The 20,998-nt window shown below is 38.5% G+C and overlaps 1 protein-coding gene across 1 annotated transcript in view; it reads right to left on the bottom strand.

Moving 5' to 3' along the window:
* The window catches only part of LOC136877578 (uncharacterized), a 123,301-nt gene extending 105,517 nt beyond the window's left edge, over nt 1–17,784 (bottom strand). Inside the window, exons 1-2 of the mRNA XM_067151733.2 lie at nt 17,143–17,784; nt 16,841–16,940 (exon numbers count right to left, since the gene is read on the bottom strand). Of these exons, the coding sequence (XP_067007834.2) occupies nt 16,841–16,940; nt 17,143–17,688 (646 nt within the window). The 5' untranslated portion in view covers nt 17,689–17,784. The remainder of the gene's footprint in view (nt 1–16,840; nt 16,941–17,142) is intronic.
* Nucleotides 17,785–20,998: the final 3,214 nt, after the last annotated feature.

The following is a 20,998-nucleotide window of genomic DNA, read 5'->3' as shown; positions in this document are numbered from 1 at the left end:
GGGGGATTCCATCGTTAAGACACGTGGGGAAAGTGTGTGGAGGAAAGGGAACCAGAGTAGAATGTTATCCAGGAATTAAGTTGAGGCAGATGTTGAGGAAAGTAGAAGAGAGGGAGGAGGGGAAGGAGAAGGTGGTAGTGATTCACGTTGGTACCAACAACGTAAGGCAAGCTGATATAAGTACCAACATTGTTGGAGATGTGTGGAATATGGTAAATGCAGCACGGGTGAAGTTTAAGAAAGCGGAGATTGTTATTAGTGGAATACTGTGTAGGAGGGATACTGACTGGAGGGTGATTGGGGATTTAAATGAGACTATGGAGTGGGTATGTGGGAAACTGGGAGTGAAATTTCTAGATCCTAATGGGTAGGTAGGAGATAGGGATCTGCGCTCAGATGGCCTTCATTTAAACCGCAGTGGTACGTATAAGTTAGGAAATTTGTTTGGAAGGGTAATAGGGAGGTACATTCAGGGAAACGGGATGGCCTAGGGAGCGGTGATAAGGGAACAGGGAACTGGAAATCAAGAAGGGATGGCATAAAATTGTTAGTGTTGAACTGTAGAAGTGTTGTAAAGAAAGGAATAGAATTAAGTAATTTAATAGATATATATTTACCATATATTGTAACTAGCAAGATACCCGTGCTTCGCTACGGTGTTATACTGAAATTTATAATTGAATGCATATTGTTTTAGATATATAATCCGCCGAAATTCGCGATCTGACTCGTTTTCTGCGAGAATCCTCCAAAATTCCCGATCTGACTCGTTTTCTATTATTTTACAGCACGTTTCCTCCCATTTTTCAATATTCCTTTCCAGCAATCGATTTCGTACTTCCCGGGCTAGGCTCAGGTATTCCTCCTGGGTCCGTAAATCTTTGCCAACTTTTCCTTTAATCATTTTTAATATGGATAAAATCCTTCAGGAGATCCGGCGTGGTGTCATATTGGGTGATTTGGCGGCAATGAACCCGCGGCCGGACTGCATTCTTAGTCATTACCCGTCCAGGAGCCGTTGCCAGCGCGGTCCGCACATTTGACGACGCTCCTAAACATTATTATTATTATTATTATTATTATTATTATTATTATTATTATGTGTTGCTGGAATGGCAGATGACAGGGAAAACCGGAGTATCCGGAGAAAAACCTGTCCCGCCTCCGTTTTGTCCAGCACGAATGTCACATGGAGTGACCGGGATTTGAACCACGGAACCCAGCTTTGAGAGGCCGGCGCGGTGCCGCCTGAGCAACGGAGGATCCTTATAAGTACATTAATAACAGTAAAATCAATTGGTCTCACCTCCTTCTACACCCCACCGCCGTTAAGTTTATTTACCGCCACCCCGCCCCCCCCCCCCCCCGCAAAAAATTAAAAGAAGGCTTGTTTCTTTATGTTTAAGGGAGATTCCAAACACCAATGTTCACGTCTATTACCTTCAGTTTTGAGATATAAGTATCCCCATAAAAGTAATTAACTTTTTTCACTTCATTTCACACTACTCCCCCCCCCCCCCTAAGTGAACTTTCCCGAAAAAAATACTTGTTTCTTTAATAGTAAAGGATCTTCTAAATACCAATTATCACGACTCTACCTTCTTCAGTTTTTGATTTATGTGTCCTCATGAAAGGAATTCAACTCCTTTACACTCCCGCCCTCCAAGATGGTTTCCCGCCCAAAACGCGTTTTTCTTTGTTTTTAAAGGAGATCCAAATACGAATGTTCACATCTGTAATAACTTTAGTTTTTATTAGATGTATGTATTCTCATACAATTAAGCCAATTAATTTTTCAATTCTCCCCCCCCCCCCCCCCGCTTCATTGGATTTTAAGAGAATACGTGTATTTTTACTTTTAAAGCAGATTGAAAATATCAAATTTCACGTCTGTAAAATCTTCATTTTTGATATATCAGTAGCCTAATTAAAAGAATTCAACACCATTTTCAGTCACTTTTACCCCCCCTCCTCCACCCAGGTGATATTTCTGAAAACTAAAAATACACGTTTCTTTATGTTTAATAGAGATAAAAAATACCATTTTTCACTTCTGTAACATGTTAAGTTTTTTTAGATATACTGTAAAAATTCTCATTTCAAAATTTCACCCCTTTTGAGTTCCCCTTAAGTGGAGTTTCCAAAAACAAATCACCTATGTTTCTTTACATTTACAGGAGATTCCAAACACCCACTTTTTACGTCTGTAACATTTTACGTTTCCAAGATATTCTGTAGATATAGTCTTTCAAAAATTCACCCCAATTTGACACTCCTGTTTAACCGCCATTAATTGGATTTTCCGAAAACAAAATATACGTGTTTCTTTATTTTTAAAGGAGATTCTAAATACCAATTTTCACATCTATAACCTTTAAAAGTTTTGAGATATAGATACACTCATTTTAAAATATTACCCCCCTTTCACCCCCTCCCTTAATTGGATTTTCCAGAAACAAAAAAATACGTGTTTCTTTATTTTTAAAGGAGATCCCAAACACTGATTTTCAGGTCTGTAATATCTTCAGTTTCTCAGATATAAGTAGCCTCATTAAAGGCATTCAACCCTTTTTCCACCCCTTTTCATTCCTCCTATTGCGATTTTCCGAAAACAAAAAAATACGTGCTCCTTTATTTTTAATGAAGATTCTAAATACCAGTTTTTACATCTGCAAACTTTAAAAGTTTGCAGATAGAGATTCACTCATTTTAAAAATTCACCCCCTTTTCACCCTCCCATTAACTGGATTTTCCAAAAACAAAAAAATACGTGTTTCTTTATTTTTAAAAGAGATCAAAAGTACCAATTTTCACGTCTGTAATATCTTCAGTTTCTGAGATATAAGTACCGGTATCCTGATTGAAGGCATTCAACCCATTTTTCCCCATTTTCACCCTTTTTCACCCCTCCTATTGGGGTTTTCAGAAAACAAAAAAATACGTGTATCCTTATTTTAAAAGAAGATTCTAAATACCAATTTTTACATCTGTAAACTTTTAAAGTTTTGAGATATAGATACACTCTTTTTAAAATTTCACCCCCCTTTTCACCCCCTTAGCAACGGAATATCAAAAAATCCTCTCTTAGCGAGCACCTACATCTTAATATGAATATATCCCCAAAATTTCATTTCTTTATGTCCAGTAGTTTTGGCTCGGCGATGATGAATCAGTCAGTCAGTCAGTCAGTCAGTCAGGACAAGTTATTTTATATATATAGATAGGAGTAGAATCATGGCTGAGAAATGATATAATGGATGCAGAAATTTTCTCACGGAACTGGAGGGTGTATCGTAGAGATAGGATAGGAAGGGTGGGAGGGGGAGTGTTCATTCTGGTGAAAGAAGAATTTGTAAGCTACGAAAAAGTTGAGACACATGAAATTCTAGGTGTAAGGCTCATTTCTAAAGATAATAGGCAACTTGATATATTTGGAGTGTACAGATCGGGAAAGGGTAGCACTGACGCGGATTCGGAATTATTTGATAGGATAGTCAGCTATGTGGTAAACGACATGGAAAGAAATGTGATTGTAGCGGGAGATCTGAATTTGCCAGATGTCAACTGGGAAAGAAATGCGAACGACAGGAAGCATTACCAACAAATGGCAAATAAGTTAATATGGGAAGGACAGCTCATTCAGAAAGTGATGGAACCAACCTGAGGGAAAAATATACTGGATGTGGTGCTGATAAAACCAGATGAGCTCTATAGGGAAACTGAAGTAATAGATGGTATTAGTGATCATGAAGCTGTTTTTGTGGTAGTTAAAAATAAATGCGATAGAAAGGAAGGTCTTAAAAGTAGGACTATTAGGCAGTACCATATGGCTGATAAAGCAGGCATGAGGCAGTTTCTAAAAAGTAACTATGATCGGTGGAAAACGGTAAATAAAAATGTAAACAGACTCTGGGATGGGTTTAAAGAAATTGTTGAGGAATGCGAAAGCAGGTTTGTACCTTTAAGGGTAGTAAGGAATGGTAAAGACCCACCTTATTATAATAGAGAAATAAAGAGACCAAGGAGGTGCAGACTGGAAAGAAATAGAGTTAGAAATGGATGTGGAAATAAGGAGAAATTGAAGGAACTTACTAGAAAATTGAATCTAGCAAAGAAGGCAGCTAAAGATAACAAGATAACAAGCATAACTGGCAGTCATACAAATTTTAGTGAAAAATGGAAGGGTACGTATAGGTATTTTAAGGCAGAAACAGGTTCCAAGAAGGTCATTCCAGGAATAATTAATGAACAGGGGGAGTGTGTATGTGAGGATCTTCAAAAGGCAGAAATATTCAGTCAGCAGTATGTAAAGATTGTTGGTTACAAGGATAATGTCAAGATAGAGGAGGAGACTAAGGCCAAAGAAGTAATAAAATTTACATATGATAACAATGACATTCACAATAAGATACAAAAGCTGAAAACTAGAAAAGCGACTGGAATTGATCAGATTTCTGGGGATATACTAAAGACAATGGGTTGGGATATAGTACCATATCTGAAGTACTTATTTGATTATTGTTTGGTCGGAGGAGCTATACCAGATGAATGGAAAGTTGCTATTGTAGCCCCTGTGTATTAAGGAAAGGGTGATAGACATAAAGCTGAAAAATACAGGCCAGTAAGTTTGACATGCATTGTATGTAAGCTTTGGGAAGGCATTCTTTCTGATTATATTAGACATATTTGTGAAATTAATAACTGATTCGATAGAAGGCAGTTCGGTTTTAGGAAAGGTTATTCCACTGAAGCTCAACTTGTAGGATTCCAGCAAGATATAGCAGATATCTTGGATTCTGGAGGTCAAATGGACTGTATCGTGACTGACCTGTCTAAAGCATTTGATAGGGTGGATCATGGGGGACTACTAGCAAAAATGAGCGCAAATGGACTAGACAAAAGAGCGACTGAATGGGTTGCTATATTTCTAGAAAATAGATCTCAGAATTAGAGTAGGTGAAGCTTATCTGACCATGTAATAATTAAGAGGGGATTTCCGCAAGGCAGTATTATCGGACATTTATGTTTTCTTATATATATAAATGATATATGTAAAGGAGTGGAATCGGAGGCAAGGCTTTTTGCGGATTGTGTTATTCTCTATAGAGTGATAAATAAGTTACAAGATTGTGAGCAACTGCAATGTGACCTTGAAAATGTTGTGAGATGGACAGCAGGCAATGGTATGTTGATAAACGGGGTTAAAAGTCAGGTTGTGAGTTTCACAAATAGGAAAAGTCCTCTCAGTTTTAATTACTGCGTTGATGGGGTGAAAGTTCCTTTTGAGGATCATTGTAGGTATCTGGGTGTTAATATAAGGAAAGATCTTCATTGGGGTAATCACATAAATGGGATTGTAAATAAAGAGTACAGATCTCTGCACATGGTTATGAGGATGTTTAGGCGTTGTAGTAAGGATGTAAAGGAGAGGGCATATAAGTCTCTGGTAAGACCCCAACTAGAGTATGGTTCCAGTGTATGGGACCCTCACCAGGATTACCTGATTCAAGAACTGGAAAAAATCCAAAGAAAAGCAGCTCGATTTGTTCTGGGTGATTTCCGACAGAAGAGTAGCGTTACAAAAATGTTGCAAAGTCTGGGTTGGGAAGACTTGAGAGAAAGAAGAAGAGCTGCTCGACTAAGTGGTATGTTGCAAGTGATAAAAATCATTGTTATCCGTATTGAAGATACTGAATGTAGGATGCTAAAAGGTTTGTTTTTTCCACCTATTCAATACATATAAATTTTATAAATTAGGAATTTATTATTGATTCCACTTGAGACATGTTTCGCCCTTCATTGAGGGCATCATCAGTCAAAATATCACCTCAAGGTAAAAAATCAGGTAACTGGTTAGTAGTTGACATGTACAAATTAATACATATTATTAATACAATTACAAAAATTAAGTATGGGAAATAGTTGTACAAAAGTGATGGTTGAACATATAGGTTTATAGATGAAACGTCAGCATCAATGCCTAAAATTAACATAGTACAGTTCGGCAGTGGTGCTCTGGAGAAACAGTTGACGCAATCATAGGAAAAAAAGTTTAAAAATATTTACATTATAACAATTAAGGGAGAAAAGGTGTAGTGTTCGGCGTCAATGTTTGTAACCAAAAATTAATGTCAAAGGTTGGTAACTATACAGTATTTACATTGTTCAACTGAACAGTTGAGATAAAGTTTTAAAATATTTACATTATAACATTCTTACGCTGACTCAAGATTGATTCCAGTAAGATCAAAGATATGAGACTGTTCTCAAATACCCAAGAACGATGTTTGTCTAGATGGACAGGAAATTGAAAATGTAGACCAATTTTGCTACCTGGGAAGTATGGTAGACAAACAAGGCAAGTCACGCATAAGGAAGACTGATGGTGCACTTGTGCAGCTCTATCCACTGTGAAAAAACCGCGCCATATCTCAACGAACGAAATTGAGGATCTTCAACAGTAACATCAAGTCAATCCTCCTCTATGCATGTGAGACCTGGAAAGTCACTACAGGAATTACTAATATGCTGCAGACCTTTATAAACCGGTGTTTGCGCAGGATCCTAAACATTCATTGGCCGGATACGAGTAGTAATGAAGATCTATGGGAAGTGACTGGGGAAATACCCATTGGAAATCAGATCAAACAGCGGAAGTGGAGGTGGATAGGACACACGTTGAGAAAGCAGGATGGAGCCATTGAGAAGCAAGCCCGGGATTGGAATCCGCAGGGACAACGAAAGCAGAGTCGACCACGGCAGACCTGGAAGAGATCCGTATTGGAGGAGGCAAGTGAGGCAGGAAAGACCTGGGGAGAACTACGTCGGATGGCCCGCGGCAGAGTTCGCTGGCGAAAATTCATCGAAACCTTATGCTCCTGAAGGAGCCACAGGAAATAACTCTTAACTATAAAATTATTATTTTTGTGGAAAACGAGTGCACTGTTTAAGATTATACTCATCTTTTCATTTCATATAAACAATTTTTGTGTGTAGGAATCGTTCATTTTATTTATTTACTTTTTCTAACAAAATGCATTGCTTTGTTTCTTTAAGACATTTTACTATGATGATATGAGAATATCTTATTTGTATTTATTACAACTCACCTGACTTTTCTTTTTTTTTTTTTTAATAATATTCTTCATTTACATGTCTTTTAAATGAAAGAATTGTCTCGGTCTTATTTTTATATGTAATTTTATCCCATGTCTCTCCCATTTCCCATAATTATATTACGAAAAAGCATGGTATGATATTTAAGTAAAAGAATGTGTCTTTAAATGAAACACAAATCGCCTTACTAAGTTCTTCATGAAGGTTACCTTCCTTCATCTTAATTTTTTGTGTCTAAATTTGATATCTGTGCATATTTTACTACAAAATATATCCGTTCTTTATTTGACAGTGCTGGCAAAGTTATTAGAGTAGAGTAATTTAATAGGTCCTATATTGATGAAATTAAGGGTCATTCTTTCTTATAATGGTCGGGCATGATGCCATTTGACAATAAGGTCATGGACAATACTGTAAACATTTCAGCCAGCCTTCATACAAAAGAATTACAAAGAAATAGGAGAATGTGAGCCCCAATGAATTGACATGAGACCATGTGGTTTCCCCTTCACTCCCCTGTCTACCACATATTGAAGGTCAAGCCGGGGCAGAGGGGGCGTGTAAGCAGGCAAGGAAACAAGTATCTTCCCCTCTGTGAGTGTTTGGTTCATGTTACATCTCCCGTCATTCGCTCTCTCCATCTCCTCTCACTCTTCAGGTGTGTCCATGTGTTATGCTTCAGCATGGATCTGACCAATGAAAGAGTGTAAACTGGTACTGGGCGGTTCTGAGGGCTGTACCGATTTCCTTACCTGAAATGAATATTTCTGGCCCGAGATTTAATATCCCATTGCACAGAATTCCCTGGCGATGAGAGCCTTCAGACTACGAGTAACATTATAAAGTTTCAATCACTTTAACTTTCTTCAACTTATCCCCGTTATTTCTGGGATCGCTGGGACCACCCAGGCTCATTTTAGTTTTAGCCAGTTTCAAGACTGGATGCCCTTTCTGACGCCATGTGATTCTTGAGATTAAAATCTTGACCCAGGACTGACCGGGATTCAAAACTCAGCCTTCCAGATGGGAAACCAGCAGCTAAGTCACTGAGCTAATCACGCCCCCAGAGTTTCATTCACTTATTCGTAAAAAATTTCAGTCACAAAGATCTGAGAATGCACACGACTGGATAATAGCTAAACTTGAATCCTGCAAGGGCGGGAGATCAGAAATAAAAACCGATTACCACATTAAAAATGCGTGCGCGAACTATACAGTCAACTGTCAAAATCTAGGCATAAGAATGCACACGACTGGATAATAGCTAAACTTGAATCCTGCAAGGGCGGGAGATCAGAAATAAAAACCGATTACCACATTAAAAATGCATGCGCAAACTATACAGTCAACTGTCAAAATCTAGGCATAATCAAAAGTGGAGGGTGCAATGAACATTATTATTGTGCTTTCATCACTTCTCATACCTGCCAACTTTACAAAACCAAAAATCGGGAGAGTTGGATATGAAAATCGGGAGATGCAATTGGTGAAAACCGCTTATTCTACATATTTTGCGCAATACAGGTGTACTATGCTGTATTATAATACTTATTGTCTGAAAACATGACTGTTGCTATACAAGGTTACACATCTCTAGTCCCTCACAGGAAGTATGCGAGTGAGATGATCTGCCTCTGATAAGTCTTCCGAAAATAGTATGAATTCATGCTCCACATGTGTGCATTTACTGTAGATGCCATTGCTTAGCAAGTGCATCACGCGCTCGCGCGATTATGCGAATCACAGTACTATTTTTATCAAGTGATAATTCAAGTTCGCCAGAATTGTCTCCGAATGGGTCCTAAAATCTCTAGAAAGTCACTAGTCGCTATCTTTGAAATTCTGTCACTAATTTATTAAAAAACTCCAAACCTACCGACGAGTCTCTACAACTGACTAGACTGGTGTGAACGAACACGAACATAGCACGCGAGAACGAGAGATTGACGATCGAAATACGCGTCGTGATCTACAGGTTTGAATAAACATCGCACATTCTCGTCTTAATAAACGTGCATATTTAATTTGAAAGCGGCAATGAGCGAAGGACTTCCGAATGCTGAAATGGCAGGATTTGGAAAAATGTTTGAAGTTCAAAAAAAAAAAAAAGCAAAAATCGGGAGAAATAATAGAATAATCGGGAGGCGGGAAATACTGTCGAAAATCGGGAGTCTCACGCCTAAATCGGGAAAGTTGGCAAGTATGACTTCTTTATTGAGAATCATTAATCTAGGCTATCAATAATGTTCTTTAAATCGTCTTTGGACCATTATCACAGAAATTTCACCAGCATACTCGTCATCCCATTAATTCAAGGTAAGGATATACAGTATGCCTGTAACTATACATTTAAACCAATATATTGAATGATTTCAAATGTTTATTCTATTCTTTACGCACCAGGAACTTTATCTTGATGTAGTAATGCACTCTGTTGTCAGTCCCATTACCCATAAAAGGTAATGCCCTCAAATAGTGCTACCATAGCATTTTGTTACTCTTTACTGTTAAATGTAAATGTACTTAAAACATATAAATTTCTTTTATGCTCGACGATGCTAAAATATAAATATTATATGCCAGAAAACTGAATCTTAATGAAGTTCATTATAGTTCAAGTTTCATTATGATACAGGTTCTCCACCAATCAGAGTTCACATTTTCATTAGGATACAACTGTTTGACCAATTAGGTAAGGATAGTATCGCACCTGCGCTCAACACACTAGCTTCGCACTTGTTTCCAAAATCAAACATGTCAGACACACATATTAACATCAATGCACCGTCTACTTCCAATATTCCACAACCACACGGCACATTCCCGCAAATTCACTTCACCAACTGTACAATAAACAATTTGTATTTGAAATAAACCTAGGTTATGATAACCTTCTATCAAAGCTTTGAAAACACCCACGGAAAAATCAATAACCCAGCGCATGCGCTCTGTTCAGTAAACTCAACTGTCAAGCGAAATCTCGACAGAAATTTATGAATATTTAAAAAATAGAGTTACAATTATCGTCGAGCATAAACAGTTGTAAGAAACTCGCCTATAATGGTAATTAAGACACTCTTATGGAAATTATAAAACTTGCTTCGCTTGTTTTATAAACATACTTGCGTCTTAATTATTGCCATTATAGGCTTTATGCATAATGTACTATAATGACATTATGGGTACTTTGCTTATTAACAAGTGAAAACCCTGCCTCGCAGCTTTCTGGATAGCTCCTTCCCTTTTATATCACTTAATTCTTACCACTGCACTTTTGATTTTTGTTCAGACTATAGATAATCCTCCTTTCTTTGCATCTGATTGGAATCCCTACAGAATCTCAAAGCCTGGACAAATCATTGTTTTCAAGCACCTTTTCTAAATTCACAAATGACATATGCCTGAGTTTGCCCTTCTTAATTCAGATGTCTCTTGCTTTCTTCTTCATCTACTGAAGTGGTAGGCACACACTGTTGATGGGTGTCTATCTTGACATTCTTAATGTTGGTCACAACTTACCAGTTGTCTTATTTCTCTTAGTTTTTATCATAACACTTGCATTTCTCCTACTTGATTTTGTTAATATTTTACTCATCTGACTAGGAATCCTACTCTACCTTCCAATCCACCAGTTACAAATACGTCTACCCATTTCCCTTTTCAGATTATCTAACGTATTGCAAAGATTTCTATTTCTAACATGCCAAGCTCCAACTCTCAAAATATTGAGATTCATCTTCCTGAGCTTAAAGATCCAAATGGGGGATTATCTGGTAGAAGTTCAGTAACAGTCTGGTACAAGCACACTGAGGGCATGCTACGGCAGGAACAGAGGATGATGCTCTCAAATTTCCCCCCACATCTTACTCTCTTTTAGGTGGAACAGAACATGCTACCAACTGTTGAAAGAAATCATATCATTTCATTTGCATCACACGTGGATGTGTATTAATTTACCACTATTGGTTTATTTTCAGCATACACCCTGAGTGAACTGAAGTACAAGGGTGTTTAGACTTTGAAAAGGTGTGTAAATATATTGATTTATCACGACTGATTTAGGAGTTTTTAATGTGTCATAGTTGGCAATGGCATCTGTCTAGGTAAGTATCTGCACTGAATTATCGGAGTGATGCCACAGTGAATAATTTCAGTCAATAGCAATGTTCCTACATCCGGCTAGTTTGAAAAATTTCCTCTATTTTGTGATGTTTTACTATCAAAATAAAAAATACTATTTACGGTGTATTGGTGGGTCCCCAGCAGTGGTACTGAACACTTCTGTCCCTGCTACTAGGATTTTTTACAATTTTTGTTTTATGTCAGACCGACACAGAGAGGTCTTATGGCAATGATGGGATAAGAAAGGCTAGGAGTGAGAAGGGCGTGGCCATGGCCTTAATTAGGGTACAGCCCCAACATTTTATTGGTGTGAAAATGGGAAACCACGGAAAACCATCTTCAGGGCTGCTGACAATAGGGTTCAAACCCCGTATCTCCCGAATGCAAGCTCACAGCTGCGCAACCCTAACCCCACGGCCAACTTGCTCGGTTACTTATTTTTGAGGCAAAATTTACAATATTCAAATTCTTAAATTGTGTAGTTTACCTTCGCAACTATTACAGAATTTATATCGGCCATTTTACCTCTGGAACCTTTTACCTGGGAGGAAGCCATCATCAAAACATAAATCGTACAGGGTGTGCTGCATGTCCTTGGGATTTTATGTTTGTAGTTTCCTGCTGCTTTCCCCATCCGAGCAGGATCCACATAGCTAAGCCATGTTGGTTAATATTACAAAGTCATTTCAGCAAATCATCTAGACTACTACCCTTGGATCTTCTGAAACGCTACTGTTCCCTTTCAATTAACCATCTGTTAGTCTGGCCTCTCAACAAATGCCCAACTGATAAGATTGCACCTATAGAGCCCAGCTTACTTTTCTTTACCGACACCAACACAGATTGGTCTTATGGCGACGATGGGATAGGAAAGGGCTAGGAGTGGGAAGGAAACACTCGTGGCCATAATTAGGGTACCGTGTCAACACTTGCCTGATGTGAAAATGGGAAACCACAGAAAACCACCTTCAGAGCTGCCGACAGTGGGGGTTCTATTATTCGCAAAACTTTTAGTGATATATTTGGTGTTACAGGGGGTGAGGAGTAAGGAGGGAGCTCTCCTGGTTCCAGTAATACTGCCAACTGAATGGAAATTAAATCTGAATTGAATCGATAATATGAATTCTCTAAACCTTTATTATCTTAAGCCAACAACTGTGTCACACACACATAATATAACATTTCTTGATTCGAATCTTGTTCCTATAGCTCATTCCCTGTTAAGGAAACAGTATTGCTCTTATGGACCTACAAGGAGTGATGACACCCCCTCTTAAACACTCATAATTCCTCGTGATTTAGGAATATTATAACGTACTTTACATTGTGTTATGAAAGAAAGTGGATGGGGCAATTTTTTGCCCATGAGTTACTATAATAATTACTGAAGCTTTTCTATTTTATAAATACATTTGCAGGGAGGAAGCACAACGGCGAGAACAGCCATCACTTTGTTGCCTTCCTCCATTTTCCTTCTGAATTGCTCTGGTATATGCAACGTGTAATTCATTACAATGTGAATCACCGGCAGGTTATCAATGTTGAAGAGAAGTCATATCAAAGTATGAAAGCTTTCACGGCCGGTGTCAATATAATAAGAATCTTCCGACCTCTTCTGCCATGGTCTCAATTCCTCTCATTCCTTCCAGACGTTTCGACCGCAGTCGCCAGCGGGATACAGGAGAGAGTGCCTAGACGACACCACAGAAGATGACGACGGCAGCAGTAGTATGTATGTGTGCGTTCTAATATTCTTGTACTGTACAGCAGTTGTTACTGAAGATTTTGATGCTGTGGTGAAATCCAGCGATACATCACGGCATGGCTTGTATCGATACAGAAATTTGCTGTAATTTTTATCTGTGCTTGGCTTTGTTATTTAGCTTTTGTTTCTTAAGCGCACTTTTTTTTTGCCACATTTTAATCACTTTTTCACAAGCGCATTTAACTGTTAACATCTTTTCGTATGGCAATATAACGGCACAGTAGTACCTGGCGATACCTGGGCAAATTTATTAAATACAATTAACTGCATCCCCCACCCCGAGTCTATAAAAATGATCTGTTGTCTATTTTCTCCCAGTTTGCCTTAAACTTCAATACTGAGGTTTTGTACATGCACTACTTTACTCATGTTGCCATAAAAACATGAATAAGCCCCCACCCCCCCATGTTTACAACTCATGTACTTTGGATTTTTTAAATTGCAACTTAGTTTCTTCCTTCCTTTATTTTGAAATTAAGTGCCGAGTTTCACCAATATATACGCCATAGTTTTCCTGTGATGTGGTTGAGCAGAGCCATTCGATATGGCAACCCTGTTGTCATAAGAGCAATACTATTTTCTTAACATGGAATAACCTATAGCATGAATTCTATAGTTTGGCTTTGCTGTGTAAACAACAACAGTACTAGTAGGCCTATGTAAAGTGTACGCCAGATGTCTCACAGCAATGCATAAGCGATTCATAGTTTGGGTTTCAAATGTTGCCAATACGAATCTCGAAAATAACTGAGGTCTACCGATTCAGCACTAGGGAGCCCATGTATCACTAAAAGTTGCGCAAGTAACACTTTATTGGGATATGCAACTGTCTACACTGTGGCATGGTCACATGGATCGGTTACATTTTACTAGCTAGTTTGCACTTTTTTTTTTTTTTTTTTTTTAGGAAGGTGAAAAATCATACAAAAATGATTTAAAACAATACCTAGAGTAAATGAGAGGAGAGATCCTTCCTTCATGCTTGCCAGTGACCCACCAACATATCCTTAGAAGTACATATTCTTACTTGTAGAAAAAAATTGAAACAGACACTATGTCAATCACCAAAATGCAGCCATTTCCTGAGTTCCTATTGCCTCTGATACAGTTCACACCATGCTACCATATTCCATGAAAATAATGAAATCACGGAATTTGAAAGTGATGTCATGGTATTGCCGGATGCAGTTGCAGTATCTACGATATAAGTATCCAATGGTCTGGTCGCTAGCCAATAATGTCACAAGGAATACTAAAAGCCTGTGCCTGCTTCATGGTTCTTACCAGGAGATAATGCCCTCAGACCCCCTTTGCTTGATCTCAACTCAATGGTTTTGTCAACAGCCAGACACATCTCATTCTATCATGTTCTTGTCACTAGCCTGACCCAAGTCCCGAAGTTGGCAGCCTTCTGTAGCGTACTGTGACGCCGTGTTCGCACCATGTTGAAATATTAACCTGTCATTTGTGAAATAGTTATTGTACGCCCACTTTTTAGTGATAGATGGACACCCTAGTGCTGAATCGGTTGACCTCGGTTATCTTCAAGATTCGTATCGACAACGTTTGAAACACAAACTAAGAATTGCTTATGATCGCTGTGCGACATCTGGCATATACTTTACGTACTCGTACTGTTGTTTACATAGCAAAGCCAAACTATAGAATTCATGCTAGGAACAAGTTTCGCATCGGAAAATGTTATATAATATTATACATTGTGTGTGTGACACAGTTGTTGGCGTAAGATAATAAAGGTTTAGAAAATTCATATTGATCGATCATATTATCGATTTTTTTTTTTTGCTAGTTGTTTTACATCGCACCAACACAGATAGGTCTTATGGCGACAATGGGACAGGGAAGGGCTAGGAGTGGGAAGGAAGCGGCCGTGGCCTTAATGCAGGTACAGCCCCAGCATTTGCCTGGTGTGAAAATTGGAAACCACGGAAAACCATTTTCAGGGCTGCCGACAGTGGGGTTCGAACCTACTATCTCCCGAATACTGGATACTGGCCGCACTTAAGCGACTACAGCTATCAAGCTCGGTATGTTATCGATTCAATTCATATTTCATTTCCATTCAGTTGGCAGTATTACTGGAACCGGTAGTGCTCCCTCCTTACTCAACCCGGGACAAAAATCTATCACTAAAAAGTGCGCGTACAATAGTAAAGTTTTAACTATGGATCACATGGGAGAAATAAGGAACTCTCTCTATGTGAAATGCCTGGCACCCTGGTTTTGGATGAGGTACTAAACTTTACTGATTCGTCAGCACCTAAGGATTCATTATAGCTTGCTTCTACTGAAAACCATAATACAAATACAAAATTACTTTTCATCAGTCACCAAATTCATATAGGCTAAAATTTGGTGACAGAGCATAAGCTGCTGCCTATGTATTAGTTGGAAATGCATGGAGGTTTTCCAACAATAAGACAAGTGGACTGCAAATAAAAATTTCACAGTTTTCATTCTCAAAAATAATGCAAGATGAGCATAACATAATAGTTTTGCATTCACAGATGGAAATGTGTCGAAGTCACAAGTCTTTGCCAGTAATGGAACAAACTACTTGTCAACAGAGAAACACACAAATCACTAAAGAAAAATAAAACAAAAGAACTGTCAAAGTCAGGGCCCAGGTGTTGATTAAAAGAGAGATTGCCCGCTAAAGGAATTCTGATCAAAGCTCTTTAGGCTATTTGATTTTCCTGAACACTGAATTGACAATTTATTTTTTATAAGAGCATTAATAGTTACTGTATTTCAAAGACACCAACAGAATTTTTTGTTTACAATCTGCTTTACATCACACCGATACTGATAGTTCTTATGGCGATGATGGGATAGGAAAGTGCTAGGGGTGAAAAGGAAGCGACCGTGGCCTTAATTAAGGTGTGAGAATGGGAAACCAAAGAAATCCACATTCAATGCTGCTGACAGTGCGGTTCGGACCCAGTATCTCCTCAATGCAAGCTGATAACTACATGACCCCAACTGCAAAGCCACTTGTTTGGTACGACAGAACTGAACAGTGAGTAATATTTACTACCAGACTAGCTAGCTATTTACACCCTTCAAGCTGAAACCATCAATCAATTCTTTCGATTAGAACCTAAATGTTTTCCTAATTTGCTCTGAAGAAACAATTCAGGCCAATCTTAGCATAAAATTGCTCCAGCCTATACTGTTAAACATCTACAGTAGACCTATTACAAATATACATAGGACAAGAGCATTCAAAGAAAACAGGGTGCCTCCTATAATTTCCAGTTTTCAATTATCCAATAAATCCAGTGGTGAAAAGTAATCTATGAACAGAAAACACTACCTCTAACAGCATACAGTATACTCTAGCCCCTGTCACCCATGAGAACATCTTTTAAAGATAAAAACAGATTCTAATTTTAAAAAAGGAGAGAAATATTCAACATTCAGATAATTCCCCAATTCAATATTTACAAATAAATACGACTCAAGTATCGTACATTACTCTTCCAGTAGATTAAACTAAGGTTAAAATTTGGGCATAACATGCATTTCATATTCACTCAGCTGACGGACCTATTCTTAATATAGGTCTTTTCAATCAAAAATACATTACAAGTTAGCCTTATATTCTTTACACATTAGTGCTGTCAAACTAATAAAAGCCTTTCTATTCATCATTAAGATTTGGGGAAAATATTAAAATGACCCGATTGTAATCCAATATACCATCTGCCAACAGGTTCAGAATAGTGGCATATTTACTAAAATATCTTAATTAACATACATATTGTAAAGAAGTATAGATGGTCTAAATTGTGGGACTTGAAAATATATTCTCACCTGCTGAATGAGTAGGGGGTATAGACATGCCAGTACAATGCCCAAGTACTCCAGCATCTTGAGGTCCTCGATCTTCAGACGATGGAGAAGGAACACAGGACTACAAATAACAGAAATATTTCTTTTGAGCACAAAAATTATCATGCTTTAGCATGGAAAATTCTCACACCTAACCTCAAAATAAATGACCTACTTATTTAAAGCAACTAATACTTCTTACTAAACATACAAGCATAATAATTTACGTTAATCAATACACAAGTCGTTTTAAAACAATATTTAAGGTTTCTCGAACGTCGCACCTGTAAAGGGGGCTTGACATAAACAAGGCCCATGCCCACTGGATGGTGTCTGGAAGCATATACTCTACTTTCTTCTTCTTGAAGTTTCATTAATATATTACCAAACACCAATTTTTGTTCATATGAAAATGCAGGGTGATTTATTGCCAGTGTATACAATACTAAAAGTTCATCTAAAGGATTCTCTTCAGAGGAATTGTTCGTCAGTGTATTTATTTCACCAAAATCACAGTTAGCTAAAATTTTGTAAAGGCCATTAGAACATGCATGATTACATGAATGTAGGAGAGCGAGATATAAAGCTATTTTTCTCTGAGTTCGCTTATCACTAATACACTGAAGATCGGCTAACTCCGATGCATTATTCGCACGATTTTCTGCTTCTCTTAATTCATGGAAATCGCGTTTTCCGAGGTCCTCAAGACATGTGCCAAGGAACCTTAGTTCGAATGGAAGGCACATATTCAGCAAGCTACACATCACATCAATCCGTTTGTGGCTAGTTAATTCTTTAAACCATGTCACAACGTCTTCTTTACACACCATTTCCAGAAACCATTGATACTATTTAGCGTAATTCTGTTTAGAAACAAGGATATGAGGAGTAAAAGCACACGACACTATGCTCTAAAATCTCCTAAAATCCCCATTTAGGCAGCATCGCGCTTCGAATCGATATATGACTACCACGAAAAATCGACTTCCTGTCGCTATTAAATCGATTGATGAAACAAAATTCAAATGTATGGAACACTATGGAACACTATCAGAATGACAAAAATCGGTGTTCTAAAGTGTTCTAATCTTTCACCTTTTTTTCAACGGAAAGACTTGTGATAACTTCGCAGTTGTGAGACATTTTACTAGAGTTGCTGCAATGCTATAAAATTCTTTGCGAGCAGAGTAGGCTATATATTCATTCATGTATGTAAGACCAACCCTTGTACCGGCTCTCTACGAGGTCGGGTATGAAGTGAAATAAATCGTCGTTGCGAATGTTGACGACCGAATGCCCTTCCTGACGTCAACCTCATCAGAGGACATAATGAGATTAAATGAATGACGTGATATATAATAATTTTATTGCAGCCATATGGCCATATATGACGTGACATATGACAGTAGAAAGGGAGAGGGTGAAACCCGGTGCCGGCGCACAGACTCCTCCTGTCGAATAGCACCAAAGGGTCTGTTCAAGGCTTATTGTATCCATCCGACGGACGAATCAGCATCAACCGCGTCATATGCCCTCACTCCATATGACCACTGCAGAGAGGTTTGGAATTAAATTGAGGCTTTTGGCATGCAATCTAGTGATTAGGAATTGTAGGCTATACCACCACCCCTCCTACCCTACCAACCAACATTCTGATGGTGAATTATTTTCGACCAACGGGACTTGAACCGGCTAACCGTGGTTTCAGACCATTTATAGACTTGACACCTTAACGATCATGGCCACCAGCGGGCGTAGTGACACCAACCAGAGGTGTACTGAAAATTACGTTTCTTAGCTGAATGGTCAGCATCAAGGAATGAAATAATTCAGAAGAGGATTCAGCATGACCCGTCTGAAGGTTTCAAAAAATGAAGAACTTAGATACAGATATACAGTAGAAGTCTAGAAGTTTTGTGGACAGAAATGAAGCGGATTCTGAAGAAATGCAGGGAAACAACACTAAATCCTTGAGAAAAAGATCAAGAAACAGCCCTGGTTGACCGATGAAATACTGGAACTCATGGATGAGCACAGTGGCGGCTGGTGCAGAAAATCAGTTGTGTGCTGTAACCCATCCCCCCTCCAAAAATTAAAAATATTGAGAAACATACCTACCGGTACGCAGTTTTCAAGAGGCTCTCCACTGAGTTTTCTACACTGAACAAACATGCAAACAACTCCCAACACATATACACATTCCTCACAATAAAACTATATAATTAAACACACAATGCAATGGCAAAATATTCACAAACTCAAACACTTGGTGTGAGCGCGCAAAAACAGAACTTCCGAATGTTACCAAAATCAAGGCACCATATCTGCTTTGTCCATATAGGCTATTATTACGATGGGCTCACCACACCCAAAGGCAACTAATGAGACAACTAATGGAAAAGCATTGGGAGTACGGGAATGATATAGTGATGACATTCATTGATATTGAAAAGGCATATGACAATGTCCCTAGGACGAAAGTTTGGGACAGTCTGGTGCAAAAAGGAATTGGACAGGGATTAATAAAAATGATCATGGCATTGTATAAGGAATGTTGTAGTTGCGTGCAAACACAAGTTGGCAGGACAAGTTGGTTCAAAATCACTAGCGGGCTGAGACAGGGAAATGTTCTATCACCAATCCTGTTTACAATAGTAATGGATGACATCATGAGAACGGCAAAAGCAGCATATGGAGGAAGAGAAATGAACATGATGTTATTTGCAGATGATATTGTGATTTGGGGAGAAGACGACAGGAAGGTTCAAGAACAGTTGAATGTGGTGAATGGGAAGATTGAAGAATGTGGATTGAAAATAAGTGTAGAAAAGAGTAAAACTCTTGTTATGACTAGAGGGGAGAAAGAAGGGCAAGGTCAGATTAGACTTGCAGACAAGCCCTTGGAAGTAGTGGAAACGTTTAAATACCTGGGGAGTGAATTAATGGAGATTAGTAAAAGGATTCAAGCTGGAAGTTGTTTCTATCATAGTGTAAGAAATATGTTATGGGACAAAGATGTGCCAATGGAAGCAAAGGATACTATGTACAAGATGTATTACGTACCCATAACAACTTACGGAGCAGAAACTTGGACAATGACAAAGAAGGATGAGAGTCGAATACAGGCAGCCGAAATGAAATTCTTGAGGAGTATGATACAGAAGAGTAGAAGAGACAAAATAAGGAATGAGAAAATCCGGGAAGAAATTGGAGTGGAAAACATGAATGATAGAATAGAGAAGAGCCGACTAAGATGGTTTGGGCACATAAAGTGAATGAGCAACGAAAGAAGGCCAAAAAAGGTGATGGAAATGCAAATCCAAGGAAGGAGATTGAGATGGAAGGATACCATCCAACGCAGCATTATAGAAAGAAACCTGGACTGGGACACAGTGTTGGAGGAGGAGTGGTGGAAAGACCGAAGAAAGTGGAGAGGAACCATATTTGCCCCTACCCGGCTACAGCTGGATAAAGGGAAATGATGATGATGATGATGACCAAAATCAATGAAATAAAACTAGCAACGTCATAATGCAAAATTACGTGTTATGTTTTTATAGTGTCACAATATCATGTCCTTATTTTGACAACATTTAATGTACAATTTTTATAGTTCATCGATTTACAAAGGAGGCTATGGAATAGACAAGTTGGGAGTATTCTATCCTCTTTGGTATTAAAAGAGCTGCGAGAACAGCTCTACATTATTTTGTTTTCCTGTTTGCTTTGAGCGATCCCCTCTTAAATACTACCGTTGAGTCAAGAGGGTGCCACTTGCTACGTTCTCATTTCGGTCGTAATGCAAGTGAGACTAGTGCTGCCTCTCTGCGGTCGAACAAGGAATCACTGTGAAGTGATGTCTTGCAGGTCTTGGCTGTTGTTTCCACAGCCTATCGGAAAAGTTGGGCCCGCATGCGCAAAAGGCAGAGATCCTGCTTTCTGGCAATTCTCTCTGAGCTGTGATTGCACAGTCCAGCACAGCCACCTGGCATGGAGCACACGACTATATTAGTTACCTGGTGTGAGACGAGTAGAATAATTTCCTATTCTTTGGCTGACGTCTTTTTCAATGCACTGTATTTAATTGTAGATAATATTTTTAAAGTAATTTATTTTTCAAATAGGCAATGTGCAGCAGCA

This window comes from Anabrus simplex, chromosome 7 (assembly GCF_040414725.1).
Source record: "Anabrus simplex isolate iqAnaSimp1 chromosome 7, ASM4041472v1, whole genome shotgun sequence".
NCBI classification, from domain to species: Eukaryota; Metazoa; Arthropoda; class Insecta; order Orthoptera; family Tettigoniidae; genus Anabrus; species Anabrus simplex.
The sequence above is the reverse complement of the archived record's forward strand: the minus strand, read 5'-3'. Positions and strand labels throughout refer to the sequence as shown.